At 47.2% G+C, this 16,167-nt stretch overlaps 1 protein-coding gene across 1 annotated transcript in view; it reads left to right on the forward strand.

The window, feature by feature from the left end:
- Positions 1 to 2,338: 2,338 nt before the first annotated feature.
- Positions 2,339 to 16,167, forward strand: part of ZSWIM6 (zinc finger SWIM-type containing 6) — a 193,952-nt gene continuing 180,123 nt past the window's right edge. Inside the window, exon 1 of the mRNA XM_041765126.1 lies at positions 2,339 to 3,003. Coding sequence (XP_041621060.1) covers positions 2,346 to 3,003 — 658 coding nt within the window. The 5' untranslated portion in view covers positions 2,339 to 2,345. The remainder of the gene's footprint in view (positions 3,004 to 16,167) is intronic.

Below are 16,167 nucleotides of genomic sequence, written 5' to 3' on the forward strand. Positions count from 1 at the left end.
GGATTCTTCTTTGAATTAAACTAGAGTTAAACCCAACATCCTAGGTAAACTGCAGGATGATGCCTTAAATCTAGTCTCTTTGGTTCATTACCAAATCTAAGTCTCTAACGTTAGGTATCTCCAAAGATATCTGTTTTTCTGTTCAATATGAATTTCTTCCACTAACACATCCCATGACCCTGAGTGAATCATTTGCCCTGTGTGGGGGCACCTGCTTTGTCTTCTTCTACTTTCCAGATAAGTGACTCTGTGCATATGGATGAAGATGCTTGCTGATCTACACACTGTTATAGAAGCCTGAGGCTTAGCATGACTGTGCTGGAGAACAGAAGAGAGCTCAAATTGTACTTTACTTTCGACTTAACTTTCTTCTATCACCTATGTTTTTCAAAAGCTTAAAAATCATTATTTTTTTAAGAGATCTAGAAGTGGAACAACTAGAGGAAAGAGCCTTCCCCTCCCATTTGCCTATAAAGACATTCTTCCATTTTTTTTTTTTTCGCCCCGGCCTTCCCCTTAAGCACCGAGAGGTGCATCCCAAAATACCGGACACATGCACAGAAACATAACGTCATCAAAATTTTCCTGGCAAGTAAGGCAGCGAGGGAGCGCCTGCCAGCAGCCCTTCTCTCGGGGACCTGCAGCTTTGGGCTTCCTAAGGGCCTGACCAGGGTTAAGAGCCGAGACCTACAGTTCGAGGTCTCCCGGGCCTGGGCCTTCGGTGGGCGATTTTCTTTAAAAGGCAGAAGCGCTCTCTTCCCTTTAATTTCAATCGAGGCGAGGAGGCAGGCGGGTGGGCAGCACCCGCCAACAACCTACAAAGACGTGGAAGTGTCAAAGGCGCCACGGCTTGGCTTTCACAATAGCGACCGTATCAGCAGCACAGTTTACAGTAAAAACAAGGTGGGGCGAAGAGTGAGGAAGGATGTGCCTAGGGAGGTCATTGGGTCTGTGGCTCGGACCCAGGTTTGCCCGGGCTCTGGGGATCCCCCCCGGCCCCCGCCTCTGCCGCAGAGGAAGGTCGGGTCGGGAGCCACCAGCGCTGCAGAGAGCGCGGCGCGCATCCCGGGCCGTCCGGGGCCGCGGCGGCGCGACCCAAGTGCGCCCCGAGCGCCCGGGGCGCGCCGTCTGCAGCCGGCGGGGCTGGGAGCGCGCGCCCGCGGGGTGCGCGCGTGTGTGCGCGTGTGCGCGTGCCCGCGGCGCGTGTACTCAGAAAGGTGTGTTTGCTCAATCCCCCGCCCGGTGTCCCCGCCACCTCGCGCAGGGGCAGCGGGGCCCGGAGCAGGGTCTCGGCGGCGCGGCCGCGGGGGCGGCGGGAGCCGGGGCAAGGTCCCAGCCCCGCGCCGGCGGAGGGTGCGCTGGGCGGGGAGGCCGCGCTCGCCAGCCCGGGACGCGCGTCTCACGGCAGCGGGGCAGGTCCCGAGCGCTCGGCGCGTCCGCGGGGGACACTTTGGCCGGCTCGGCCCCCGGACGGGCCGCGGGCGCGGAGGACACACGGGCACCGGGGCAGCGGGGCACGCGCCCGCCTTCCCTGCCCGGGTCTGCAAAAGTGAACTGGAGAGCGGCCTCCGAGCGCGGCCAGTCCCGGCGGGGGCGGGGGGAGTTCCCCGGGGCCGTCTGGAGGGGAAGCGGGCAGCCCGGCCGCCCCGGCCGCACCCCCTCCGCCTTCCTCTCCACCCCCGTCCCCCGGGTTCCACGCCGCATTTCTTTGTTTTGAAAGCGCCTCCTCCGCCCAGAGGCTTTTCCCCGGCGGCCGGGCTCTGACGGGGGGTGGGGGGGGTGGGGCATTGGCTCGCGGGCCCCGCCCCCCACTTAGCCTGGACCCTTCCCGGGGCTCATCCCCCCCCTTCGCCCTTTCCCTCACTGCTCGGACCCACGAGGCGCGTCCTCACTTGCCGGACATCAAAGGCAGACGGGGAATTGGAGGGGGAAGTGGAGTTGGCGGGGGGCACGGGGACCCACCCACCCGAGGCCCGGCCCCGCTGCCCGGCCCCTCCCGCGGGAACCCCGCCTGAGCCCCGCCCCCCGCGTCACGCCGGCCTGACATTCTCACAACCCGTCGGGCACCCAACCTCGCCACCCCCGCTACCCCCGTGTCCGCCGAGCGCTCTATTTATGTTTCAGCTCAGCGATTTGCATAGTCCCCGCCCCCGGCCCTAGGTCCCCCTATCGGTGCCCCGCCTCCACGTTGACGTCACGGGGGAGGCCCCGCCTCCGGTGCCCGTACAAGGAGCGGCGGGCCCTAGATGGCAGCGTGGCGTCGCCGCGGCGTGTGCGTGTCGCGCTTCCTTGTGCCGTTTATAGGGTCCCGGCACTTCCGCTGTCGGGTTAGAAGCGGCGCGGTCATGGCGGAGCGCGGACAGCAGCCTCCTCCCGCGAAACGGCTCTGCTGCCGGCCGGGCGGCGGCGGCGGCGGCGGGGGCAGCAGCGGCGGCGGAGGAGCGGGTGGCGGCTACAGCTCTGCCTGTCGGCCGGGCCAGCGGGCGAGCGGTGCGGCTTCGGCGGCGTGCGGGGGCGGCGCGGCGCTGGGGCTGCTGCCGCCGGGCAAGACCCAGAGCCCCGAGTCGCTGCTGGACATCGCGGCGCGCAAGGTGGCGGAGAAGTGGCCGTTCCAGCGCGTGGAGGAGCGCTTCGAGCGCATCCCGGAGCCGGTGCAGCGCCGCATCGTGTACTGGTCCTTTCCCCGCAGCGAGCGGGAGATCTGCATGTACTCGTCCTTCAACACCGGCGGCGGCGCCGCGGGCGGCCCCGGCGACGACAGCGGCGGCCCCGGCGGCGCGGGCGGCGGCGCGGGCGGCGCGGGCGGCGGCGGCTCCTCGTCCTCGCCGGCCGCCACCTCGGCCGCCGCCGCCGCTGCCGCCGCCGCCGCCGCCGCCGCCGGGGCCGGGGTCCCGTCGGTGGGGGCCGCCGGGGCGGCGGACGGCGGCGACGAGACGCGGCTGCCCTTCCGCCGGGGCATCGCGCTGCTGGAGAGCGGCTGCGTCGACAACGTCCTGCAAGTCGGTGAGTCACGGGGCAGCCCCGGAGCCGGCCGGCCGCCCGTCCGCGCGTCCGTCCGTCCGTCCCGCGGGGGGAGGGGGCGCCGGGCCCCTGTCCTCCGCGCAGCCCCTCCGCCCGGCGCGGCCGCACCCCCGCCCGGTGCCCCGGGGCGCTGCGCCCATTTCCTCCTCGCCCCTCCCCGCCCCCGTCTCCCCGGACGGGCCAGCGCGAGTGGGAAATGAATCAGCAGGACTCGCCCCGCGGCGGGGCTGGCGGGTTGGTGCCGGGGGGCCCCGGCCCGCCGCCTCCCGCGCCCTCCTCCCGGGAGCACGTCCCGGGGGGCCGCTCGCCCTTTTTTGGGGGGGGGGTTGGTGGTTGTGGACAAAGGCGCCGGCGGACGGCGGGGCTCCGGCGGAGGGTGTGTGTGGCGGGGCCGTGCGGGGCGGGGGAGGGGGCGCGGGCCGCGCAGACAATGCCGGCGGGGCCGAGCGGGCGGCCGGGCCGCGCTCCTGCCCCTGCCCCTGCCCCTGCCCCTGCCCCTGCCCGTGCCCCGCGCCCGCCCTGCCCTCGCCCCTCGCCCCTCGTCCGCTCCTCTTTCTTCCTCCGCTGCCCCCTCCCCGCGCCCTGGGTCGGAGGGGTGGGGACGACGGTGCGCTGCCTCTCGGTGGCTGCGGCTCGTGTCGGGGCCCCGACGGGCCGGCGGCCGCGGCGGCGTCTGGGCTGAGCCCGGGGTTGGGATGCCCGGCCCGGGAGGCGCGCGGGGGGGGGGGGCGGGCCGGGGCCCCGCGTCCTCGGAGGCCGCCCCCCCCCCCCCCGCGGGCGTCCCCGAGTCGCTGGGCGCTGCCCTGTGTGCGGGGCCGGAGTTTGGAGGGCGCGGGGCGGCGGCGGCGGTTACGGGCCCTGCGCTCGCAGGCGGCGGCGGCGGCGGGAGCGCGAGGCGGAGGCTCAGGCTCGGCGGCCGCCCCGCAGCCCCCGCGGCCCCGCGCGACCCCGCACTTTGTTCTCCTTTTCAGGTTTATTTGTGCCCCTTTCAGTGTCCCGTCGTCCCCCGAAAAGGGGGACTAAACAAAAGAGTCTTCTATTTCTTTCCAGAGCTTGTAAAGTAGAAGATGTTTGACAAAGGCGAGAGGAGGACTTGGGGTTTAACGCTGCGCAGCCCTCCTTTCTCTGACAGACCAGGAGAGTTTCCTCCGATGCCGACTTTAAAGGCTCCCCCCGGCCTCGCCCTCGCCCCCGCCCCCGCCCCCGTGTTCCCCTCGGGCCCGAGCTCTTGCCCTGCGGGGCTGCGAGAGGAACAATGCGCTCCGGGCCCCGCGCCCGTAGCCTCCCGACTGCCGGCGCGCTCCCCGCGCCCCTTGGCCGAGCGCCGGCCGCCGAGCGTCCTGGTGCCGAGCGCGGTGGTGCCGAGCGCCGTGGCCGATGCCGGGGGCCGGGCTGCACGCGGCTCCGGCCCCGAATTCCCGTCTCTTCTTCCCGTAGTCCGTTCTTTTTATGCTTCTCTCTGGGAGTCGAGCGGGGGTCTGGGTAGGGGCCCCAAAAGAGAATTAAGGTTTGTTTAATCCTCTCTGGTTAATTTGAATTCTAATGCAATCTGCAAACGTGATTTTCTGCATGGTCATTTGTTTCCAAAGGCAGCCCCCAACGTTGACTCTTCAAGGTTCGGTACCTTTTCCTTAGGTCTAGAGAGGGTTTAACTTACTTTTGAGGTTCTCCATCTTTTTTTTTTTAAAATGTAATTAGCATTCTTTAAAGTTACACCTCTTTCCCCCCACCACGTTCCCCCCCCCTCCCGTTTCCTGCTGGGTTGAAATGGATTGAAGCACATCCATGGTTTCTCAGTATAACCAAACCAGAGTTTGGGAATTTTTATGGCTTGGCTGGCAATGTTGGATTTTTTTTTTCTTCTCCCTCCCTTTCTATGCTTGACTCTGCTTGCAAGCAATGAGGAATGACAGGAGAGCACATAGGGAGGGTTTCTTGGCTGATTACATTTAAGCCAGGAATTCACTGTGAAAATAAAGCCAAGGGGCGATAAATAAAAGATGCAATCTTCTCTAGGAGACAGACACACAGCGTGGGCTTTGCCTGCTTTCATCAGCGAAGAGGCCTGGGTGAGTTGTAAAAGAAAATAGTAACTTTTTGAATAGTCCCCAAAGGGGAAGGAGGCCACTGAATGGAGTTGGCAGTGGTGGATGTGAAACAGTATGATGGTTCTTGCAAAGTTTGAAGAGTTGACCACCCTTTCGGAAACACTTACATACGTGCTAAACAAGTGCTGTACAAATTGTGGAAAATATTCTTTTTTTCCTCTCCGAGTTTTGCCAGTTTCCTTAACTTCCAAGTTGTATTACTTGTTGTGCCAGTGAGCTTACGAGATGGAAGGCTGTTAAATGCCTGGCAGCTGGCACTGATATAGAAGACTTACGACCAGGATTTTTTTTTTTTTTCTTGATGGAGAACGGAGAGAATGACTAGAAAAACCATCTAATTTGGCTTTAATTGGTAGGTCAAATTGGTATACTAAGGCAAGAGATTTATTTTATAATTTTGCAATCTGAGGTGGAAGCCATTTCTGCTTCAGAACCTGAAATTGGAAAGGAACAGGATACCATGACAGAACCAGAGCAGTTTTCTGGTATTGCAAAACTGCAAGTTTGTTCGTACAGAAGTATTCATGTACTTTTGTAGAGGTGACTAAATTATAGATGCAAGAGGTAAAATCTAGTGTTTGGACTTTATTTTTTTATATTGACACTGTTGAAGATTATCTAGGGATTGAGGGTCAGAGAATTGGGACTTCCCGGAAATTAAACATACTTGTTAGTTATTTTTCAACTCCCATTTTAAGAAGAAATTTCAAGGAAAAAAAATTTAAACCTTGAGGGTAGTAGTTGTAAACAGTATTTAATTGGTGCAGAGCTGTCCATCAGCTGATTATAGGAAGTTTTAGAGAAAGCGTACTTTGCTTGTTTTTACTGAATAATGATCTGTTAGAAGGGAGCCATTGCTTGAGGGTGCTTGTATGTAAATATTATCGGCATTATTGAAGTAATTTTGGAAATCACGTTGAAAAACTTCCCCAAAATTTTGCCTGGCAAAAAGCTTTCCTAATATGATCTGGAACTCAAATTATAAAGACAAATAAATTAAATGACAGACAAATTTAACTGGATAAAAAAACTAAAAATCTCTGTAGGGCTGAAAACATAAGTTAAGCAGCTAACTGTGGCAAATACTTGCAGCCCGATGGAGGCTAACGGAACTCTGAAAAATTGAAAAATAAAAAAGATCAAGAAGTTAAAAAATGGGCAACACCTTTCATAAAGAAATGCAAATGAGTAATAAAATCATTTTTCACTCTTACATAGGGAGGTACAGGTAAAGGTGACATGCCATGTTCATCTGCCAAGTCAAGAAAGGTGGGGAGATGGTACCCAGAATTGGGTGAGGAGGTAGGAGAAGATGCTACCTCCCCAGCTGCTGCTCGGCTCAGTCTTTCTTGTGTCATTTCTAGGAATTTATCTGACAGATACATTGATATTAGTGCCCAGAAATGTTCTATACAGTGAGCAGTGCTCACTGCAGTATGATTTGTAATGCTGAAAAACTGGAGTCCATGGAAATTTCCATCAGAAGGGCAGTGGTTAAGTAGTACTCAGTGGAATTCTATGTAATCATGAAAAATAGTGAAGGAGAGAAATATGTACCGACAAGAAAAGGTGACCAGAATATTTCGTTTAAAAACAAGTCAGCTGTTCATGTAGTGGGCTGTAATTTCAATAAAAAACAAGAAAGATAGACTTTACTTACAGATGCATAAAAATGGAAGGCTACACAAGCAGCCGTTTTATAGTGGATATCTTTGGGGAAGGGCAGTTAGGTGGATGGGCAAAGTCTTGGTGAGGATTTTACTTTTCTTTTTATGATTGTGTTATGAGTCAGATTTCTCTTCAAAGTAGAAAAAGAAGCATGTATTTGTTGTCATAAAAAGTCTTAGACAAACTATTCTTGTGTCTTTTAATTAGTTGATATTTTTTGTTTTGGGGTGTGTATGTTCCCTTTTTGAAGGTTGGAGTGCATTCAGTTTTGTTTTGAAACTGACAAGTTTCCTTTTGTGCTAATTTTAAAAGCGAGAAGTGTTTAAATAAAACTGGGATCTTCTCTTTAGTATGGGCAAGAAGGAGATAAGTTTCAAAAGGAGTTGCTTTTTCTGTTTGTTTTGTTTTGCTGGTAACTTTTGGGAGAAAAGAATTTTGTTCAGAATTCTAATTCTTTGGTAAGCACGTTATTGCGGTTGTTTTCAGATTCATGACTTAAAATTTCTTGTTTTAGAGGGTGGCAAGGCAGTAAAAGGGAACCTTTTTTAGAATTAGGGTGGATAAAATTTTAATCACTTAATTGACTTAAGGGTAAGTTGTACTTGAGGGTTTTGATTTTCTTTATAGATCAGAGATTGTTATGTAAAGATGTGATTCTAGGTACACTTTCAGAATTGGGTGTTTCGTTTATTGATGATAGTATATTTCATTGAAAGCATTTTCAAGAGTGAAGTGATAATATAGAATGGTTTAAAATCAGATCCTGGGTGGTGCAGCGGTTTGGCGCCTGCCTTTGGCCCAGGGCGCGATCCTGGAGACCCGGGATCGAATCCCACGTCAGGCTCCCGGTGCACAGAGCCTGCTTCTCCCTCTGCCTGTGTCTCTGCCTCTCTCTCTCTCTCTCTCTGTGACTATCATAAATGAATAAAAATTAAAAAAAAAATCAGATCCTATACATTTTTCTGCCTTTTGATTAATGAAGAAGTACACAAAAGAAAAAAATTTGAAACTATAGTGGCATTATGTATTTATTCCGTGCCAGTTGATCTGCTTACAATTGTTGATTTTTGAAAGTATCTGTGTACCTCATGCGTGCTCAGCATTGTTCCGAGGAAAGTTAAAATTTCAGTTTCAGGTGAGAAAATGTTGGAATTTGTTGTTAATATTTAGTTCTCTGATGGCTAGTATTGGTCCGGTGAGGAAATCTAAGTGTTCAGGAAACAATACTTTTTGTAGTCTAAAGATATCAAAAATATTGGAAGGCGAATTGCTGATTTGAATAAGCGAACATCTTTACTGTTGCTTCAGTCTTTAACTTCTTGCCGTTAGCGTCGTATTCTGAGTATACCTTCGGGTTGGAGGAGAAAAGGCCATCCCCATTATTTTATTTCAACTGTATGTTGGATTTCATCCTTTTTGCAAAGACTTTGATGCCTTTTCTTTTAGAAACATCAGGATGCTGTGGAACACGTCCTCTAATAGAAGAATTATTGCAATTAATTGAACAACTCAGGTCGTTATTGTCTTAAGTATGTCTTGGCCGATTTTTTAGATGTTTATCCTGGGCCTTTTTTCTTTTTCACAATGGATAATCAATTACCATCAATTCTAAGTCTAAATGTTTCATTTGGAAAGACGGGGACCAGCGTATCTTTTCTGGTCCCACTCATACTAAGGGTTTAGTTAGTAATCTTTGATTTCAGCTGGTAATATTTTCAGTGAACAGGATGGCAATGGATCAATACTGATTTTTTTATTTTTAAGTAAGCTGCCCCTTTTAAAAATTACATGTTTGGATCTGTAGTAGTAATTCCACATGCTTACATGCTCTATATTTTTGTGTTAGAAAACCAGTTTTCTTCAGTAATTCACAATGAATATGGTACCTTTAAGAAGCTTAGTTACATATACTTAAGATAAAACAAACTTTTGAGGGGATCCCTGGGTGGCTCAGCGGTTTAGCACCTGCCTTCTTCGGCCTAGGGCTGATCCTGGAGTCCCAGGATCGAGTCTACGTAGCAGCAAGCATCAGCCATGCGACTGTGGACACCCGCGTGCCCGTGTCCGCGTGGCCCCCCGCCAGGCCCCGCACGGGGGGCCCCCGGCCGCAGCCCCCAGCACATATGAATTTCCCTGAAGGTTATGAGACGCAGGTGGGCGAGCGGGGACTGAAGTTGAGTGGTGGGGAGAAGCAGCGTGTCTCGTGTGTCGGGTTCCCTGCATGGAACCCGCTTCTCCCTCTGCCTGTGTCTCTCATGAGTGAATAAATAAATAAAAATCTTAAAACAAAAACAAAAACAAACAAAAACAAACTCTTGAGGAGTTAGAAATTTTTATAGGTGCAGTCATTAAACCTGACCTGCCATTGACCTACAACTGTTATATTTAAGAGGACAAATATCCTAAAAAGAAAGAAGATTATAGGTAAGTATAAACATTTTAGGAACAAAGCAGATTATAGGCAACTGCTTTTAAGTGATAGATTACATGGAACCCACAAAACCATTTTTAGTTATCTTTCAAATTACTATGGTGTAAGTTCAACAGCAGTGCTTTCTCACAACAAAAAAAGCCTAATTTAATTTTATTGGTTTATTAATTTTTTGACATATGTAACTGTTTGGGGATTACTGTAAATTAGAAAACACAAACTTGTTTCCTTCTTGAAATGGATGGAAAGACTCTCGGACTCCTTTTGAGAGAAATCAGTATCACATGGTAATTTGGGGAAAAATTTTACATAGTCTTGCCCCATGAAAGGAGACTCTAGTTTCTCAGTCCTAGCCAGAGTCTCAAAAATAAAGTATGTTGGTTAGATTTGTTCTAAAAACCTAAGTATCTTTACAGTTTTTGGCTTCAGTGCCCTGTGTTTTGCTAAGAATATGCTTTGTACCTGGTTTTTCAGTTCTTTAAAAATAGGATGCTTCCTTTATTTTCCTCATTTGGAAAAGGTAGCTATATCAAGCTTTAGAGAGAATGCAGTACAAAATCTGGTTTTCATTGGAAACTTAAAGATTGAATTTCAGCAAATTGTGAATTCTGTTGCTGAGGATATGTTAAGTGTTTTCTATTTGTGGGATTCCTGAGTGATAATTAGTTTTGTGTCAGTTAATATGTATTGTATATATTTACATATGCTTATTTATGTATTTGTAACTAATTTGATGTTCACAGGTGAGCACAAAAGGAGATGAACCCAGGTGTCATTTGAGTATCATTACCCAAAACATATTTCAGCTACCCTTGTGTACAGATGCATTGTGCTGTTTCTTCTTAAAATATGCTAACAGATGAGAAGCTGTCTTTACAAAATACTTTTGCATGATAGTCATTATCTACTTGTAGAGCTGAGGCCCAGACATGTTGAGTAATTTGTCCAGAGAGGGATAGTAAATTGTTTTTGTGTTTTTTTTTTTTTTTTTTGAGGGATAGTAAATTGTAAAGCCAAACTTTGAATTTCTGTTTCTTCACTGCTTTTGTCTTTGTGTGGATTGTTTGGTGAGTTTCACAAATCCCAGAACTCAGGACAAGCATGTTCTTTTTTTTTTTTTTTCTTAACATTTTTTTTATTTGTAAGTAATCTTTACACCCACCATGGGGCTTGAACCCACGACCCCGACATTAAGAATTGCATGCTCCACTGACTGAAGCAGCAAGGTGCCCCAGCACAAACCTTATTGTTGTTATTGTTATTTTTTAAAGATTTTTTTTTTTTAAATAATCTCTATACCCTGTATGGGGCTGGAACTCACAACACCAAGATCAATAGCTGCAAAGTCCACTGACTGAGCTAACCAGGTGACCCAGGACAGGCATATTCTTGTAGCATGACCGGACTGTTGGAGAGATTATTTGGCTGACATTTTGTTGAATGTTATAAAAGTATTTCTAGATAGTATTTTAGTATCGGGCCAAAATATAATGGCTTCAGTTAAGCACTGATTCTAGCATGCTAAATATGTGCTAATGTGAAATATTGGTAGACATTTGGAAATTTTAGAGGTTCTGAGATGAGATTAAAGTTTTGAAAAAGTTAGGAGTGTTCACCATATGAAACTGTGTTACGGTCGTGTGAATACACTTGAATTTACTCTTATGCCTTTACATCTGTGCAGTAAAGAATTTACCAAAAGTTTAAAATGCTGGGACTCCTGGGTGGCTTAGCGGTTGACCGTTTGCCTTTGGCTCAGGGCGTGATCCTGGGGTCCCCGGATCGAGTGCCGCATCGGGCTCCTTGGAGGAAGCCTGCTTCTCCCTCTGACTGTGACTCTGCATCTCTCTCATGAATAAATAAATAAAATCTTTAAAAAAACAAAAAACAAAACCCACAAAAGTTTAAAATGCTTATGCGGAACAACAGAAGTTAATAGCTGGTAAGAAATGTGATTGCTCTGAATTTAGTATATGTATGAAAACTTAATCAGTTTTGCCACATTTGACTTGTTTTTGTAAGTTTTTCAGTGTTTTTGTCAGTGTCCCCTTCCCTTAGGCCAGTAGATGGTATAGCTGCTAGATGTAAAGGGTCTCGTAGGTGATCCATGTGGTCTCAAAACTTGAGTACTCTCCAACTCTGAAAGACCTCTTATATGATTGGAGGCGTTTCTTCACTGAGCTGAGCGCGATTTACAGTGGGCCTGTTTAATAGTACTGCAGCAGTACCTACTAATAGTAATAATAGTAGGTAACACTTTTTCTCATAGCATTAACCTTGTGCCGGATACTGCTCCAAGCACTTTATGTTTCTTAACATTCCTAAGAGGGTAGGTACTTTTATCATCCTCATTTTACAGATGAGGAAGCCAAAGCATAGGAAAAAGATGAGTGACTTTTGCCCAGTCACACAGGCTGATATATTAGCGAGCCAGACACAACCTCTCTGACTGATGCTCTTACCTTCTAAGTAAGTACTGCCCTTGCTGTGTCATCATTAATTATTCTAGAAGGTTAATCTTTAGATTTTTAGTCTTTCTACTTTCTAGAGTGATTTTCATAGTATCCAGAATTTTAAATTGTAATCACAGCTGTGATTTTTAGCATGTATTTTGAAATTTGACTTGAAACACTGCATTTCAAAAGTTGGAGGTATTTGGAAGCAAGGTATTTGGAATATCATGATCTGGGTCTAGATTTTGTGTACTCAACAGCCAGTATTATGTGGGTTTTATTAGGTTTGGCAGATGGTTGTGTGGGGTGATTTTGATCATCTTCCATTGGGCATTTTTAATTTTTGAAAGAGGAATAACTTCTAGGTTAGGTCTATATGTAGTAAATATGAAGCCAAGATAATCTCTTGTGATATTTTTAAGAAGTCATTAAACGTTATGATTAAAAATCATACTATTTCTTGTTGCTGGTAAGAAGATTTAATATTTTTTGGGGGGGGGTTTATTGGAAAGATGTTAATTTGAAGGATGCAGTAGGACCTGTCAGTACATTTAAACTCTTACTAACGGAACAAGCTGATCAGATAAATTGGAAGCTCATTTAGTGAATTAATGTGCTTAAAATTCAGGTGACTCACTGCCTGATCCTGCCTTATTTAACAGTTCGGGATCCCTGGGTGGCGCAGCGGTTTGGCGCCTGCCTTTGGCCCAGGGCGCGATCCTGGAGACCCGGGATCAAGTCCCACATCGGGCTCCCGGTGCATGGAGCCTGCTTCTCCCTCTGCCTGTGTCTCTGCCTCTCTTTCTCTCTCTATGTAACTATTATAAAAAAAAAAAAAATTAACAGTCTCTCTGTTTACTTAATGCATTTTTCATTGTTAATTGGTGTCAGATCTCTAATGATAGAAGTTATTATATAGAAAATATGCATAGGAAGATCACATGTAGAGTGAATCCACAGAAGTAAGATTTAAATTGTCTTACTTAATTGGATTAGTACAATTTCGAATGCTGTATGTGCCACGTTGTACCTGTTAAAATATTTGCTGACAATGACCAGCATTCCTATGAACGAGGAATATTTTATAATTTCAGTGTAGCAGCAGAGCCTGGAGCCTCTTCTAGTGTTGTGATGGTCTTTCTTGGTGAAGGCCTGCAGAACTTGAAGGCAGCACTGTATTTGGTTATGCTCAACCTTTGCTCCTGCTACCACCTTATATTAACTCCTACAGAGAAGATGGTCATGGTTTTTTTTTTTTTTTAAAGATTTTATTTATTCATGAGAGACACAGAGAGAGAGAGGCAGAGACACAGGCAGAGGGAGAAGCAGGCTCCATGCAGGAAGCCTGATGTGGGACTTGATCCCGGGACTCCAGATCACACCCTGGGCTGAAGGCGGTGCTAAACTGCTGAGCCACCTGGGCTGCCCATGGTCATGGTTTTTATAATATTTTTCATAAAATAAACTCCTAAAACTCAAGTAACAGAAATTTGTAATCTGATTGGTGTATGTGAGTGAGGACCTTTTTTTTGTATACGTTTGCCCTGTTTCTTTAGGACTTTATTATTTTTTTCTTTTAGCAGTCTTTACGCTTCCTTAGGGCTTCGGATTTTGTACTCTTGGCGCCATCTTTTAGGCCTCCCCTTCCTTGCCAGTCACCTGTGTGATATTTGACTTCTCCTTCCTGTGGACAGCGGTAAAGCTAGGACAGATGTGACCAGTGGCTGCTTTGTGATGATGGTAAAGTCAAGTGAGACTTGAGGGTAGAAGGTGGAGGAGCCTCTGAACCCAGCCTTCTTCAGTATTATACTGTCTCCTTACTTTCTCTCCTTCCTTCACTGCCCTTCTTCCTTTTTTGAGTGGGGGGAAATGGAGTAGAGGGGATGAGGGGTAGTAGGGAGCGAGTGGTAGGAAAGACTGCCAGAAATCCTGAAGAGGTAGGAAATAGCAGCAGCCAAGAGCTTGTCCTATTCCCTTCCTTGCCTGCATTGTCTCCTCCCCTCCAACCTCCCCTGATTTAGGGGAAGAAAGCTGAGGTCACGAGGACCTGTGTGTTCCAGCTGCTGCTTGGCTGCTATTTTTAGCCTGGCCCTGCGTCAGGCTGGCACCAGGCCATGAGGGCACAGGGCCAGCACGTTCTGGGACTGCTGGCACATGTCAAAACTGAACTTTTCAGTTATCTGACTAAACTAATTTTCAGACGTATCCTCCACTATGATACTCTACTTATCTCTTCGTTTTTGAAGTGGGATGTACATGTTTGTTTTAAGAAAGGCTTGATTTTTGATAGTGGTCATCATACTGTTATAACTATTTTAGATGGGAGAAAGATTTACGAATTGCCTTATCAGGTCACACTTAGATCCTGCTTGGTAATTTTGGTTTTGTGGTGGCACCAAGAAGTGTGAAATTTGCCAGACTTATTTAATATGCCTTAGGCGTCTTTTAAAATTGCCACTGTTCTTGAAGTTGTAAAGTCAGAATTGGTTTATGTAATTACAGGTGTCATCAGACATTTTTTAAAAAACACTTGTGCTGTTTTTTCCCTACAGTTGTCAGTGTTCCCTTTGCTAACCCAGCAAAGGGTGTGTTTCGATTTGGTTAATGCTATAGAAATGTGTGTGTGTGTGTGTGTGTGTGTGTGTGTGCCCCGCCAAAAAAAAGAGCTTACTATTCTTGTAGGGAGTAACGAGGTATTTGGAATATCACGATTTGGGTCTAGATTCTGTACACTCTACAGGCAGTATTATGTGGATTTTATTTGCAAACTTAGTTTTAAACTTTCAGATGTACATGTGAATTTCAGGACTTACTTGATTTCTAGATGTGCTCAAAATGAAAAGTAAGTTGTATTTGTTCTTGAATATTTTTGGAAAAAAAGTACAAAGAATGTTGGAGAGTGAATCTGTATATTTGGAAGGGGCTGCCATGTGAACATTGCATACATATATTCTTTCTGGGGTGGTACGTAGACAAGCTGAGGTTATGTTAGGGATGATTTTCAATGTACCATCGACTACACTGAATATTAATAGAACCAGGGATGATGGTTATTCACTTATTCAATGAGTAGTGGTGTAATACACTTAGATCTGTTGAATGGCAGGGTAACATTTAGTTCGTGAATTGATCTGATGTCCTTCTTAAGGTAGCACAAAATAATTGGCCAAAATAACTAGAAATAGAATCAAATGGATTTTTTTCTTCACTTTGTCTTTAAAGTTGTTATTGGATGGATTCTGCTGAATTCACTTTTGTGAAATAAAGTTTAAGGTGAGGGATTTAGTGAAAGGTGAATTTCTGGTCTAATAGCTTAGAGAAGGCAGATGTTTTAGAGTTTATCTACATTTTTATTTTGATTTATTTATTTAAAAGATTTTATCTATTTATTCATGAGAGAGAGAGAGGGAGAGAGAGAGGCCGAGACACAGGCAGAGGGAGAAGCAGGCTACACGCAGGGAGCCCGACGCAGGACTCCATCCCTGGACTCCAGGATCACGCCGTGGGCCGAAGGCAGCACCAAACCGCCGATCCACCCAGCTACCCTTACATTTTTCCATCTTAAAACAAGGTGCTTACTTTGTGGATAAGAGCACAAGCTGTGGGCAGCTTGCTGTTCCTGAGCTAAGAATATTTTATTTTTTTTACTTAGAGTACAAATAAAAATTTCATTAAGAAATGTAATCAAAATGTCTTGGGTATAGATTATCAAGTACTTTGATCTCTTACACAGTGTAGTAATTGTACCATTTGGTGTCTTTCTGCAGTTAGTGGTTATAACTAGGTATTCCAAAGGTGTCTTGGAAAAAGATCCATTGATCTATGTATGTTTCTCTAGATGGGTGTTCACTTATAGATCTATCTGTATAACTTAATATGATTCATAGAACACTGCAATCTACTGGATGATAGTAGGTAAGTGACTGTGTTATGGATCCTTAGTGTAATTTATATTTTATTTAGGTGAGTCACGTAAATGATGTCAGTACCAGGTCAGCTTGTCAGTGTTCCCTTTGCTAAGGGCTTTAAAACCAAAGCCCAGAAGGTACTTTGACTAGTGTGGTTTAGAGTCCTTATAAGCAAAATGCTCAAATGATGTTCCTTAGTGGAACTTTCCAGAGAAAATGTCTTTGCCATTTTCAGGGATCTCTCTTAGCAACTTACTAAAAAATTAGCATTTTGTCTAAGCTGTTTCATACGTAGGAAATTCCAAAGTACAAGATAGTATTGTATTTTTGCTTTTAATAAGGACTATTGCAGTGGGAAAAAAAGTTTTCAAAAAACTATTAATTTTACTGATTTATGGCAAAGTACTTCTATTTTAAAATGGATAGATTTTTAAAAAAAATTGTTTTAAAGGTAATTTGTTTCTTTTTTTTTTTTAAGATTTTATTTATTTATTCATGAGAGACAGAGAGAGAGGCAGAGACACAAACAGGCAGAGGGAGAAGCAGGCCTCATGCAGGGAGCCTGATATGGGACTCGA

Source organism: Vulpes lagopus, chromosome 8 (assembly GCF_018345385.1).
Source record: "Vulpes lagopus strain Blue_001 chromosome 8, ASM1834538v1, whole genome shotgun sequence".
Classification (NCBI taxonomy): domain Eukaryota; kingdom Metazoa; phylum Chordata; class Mammalia; order Carnivora; family Canidae; genus Vulpes; species Vulpes lagopus.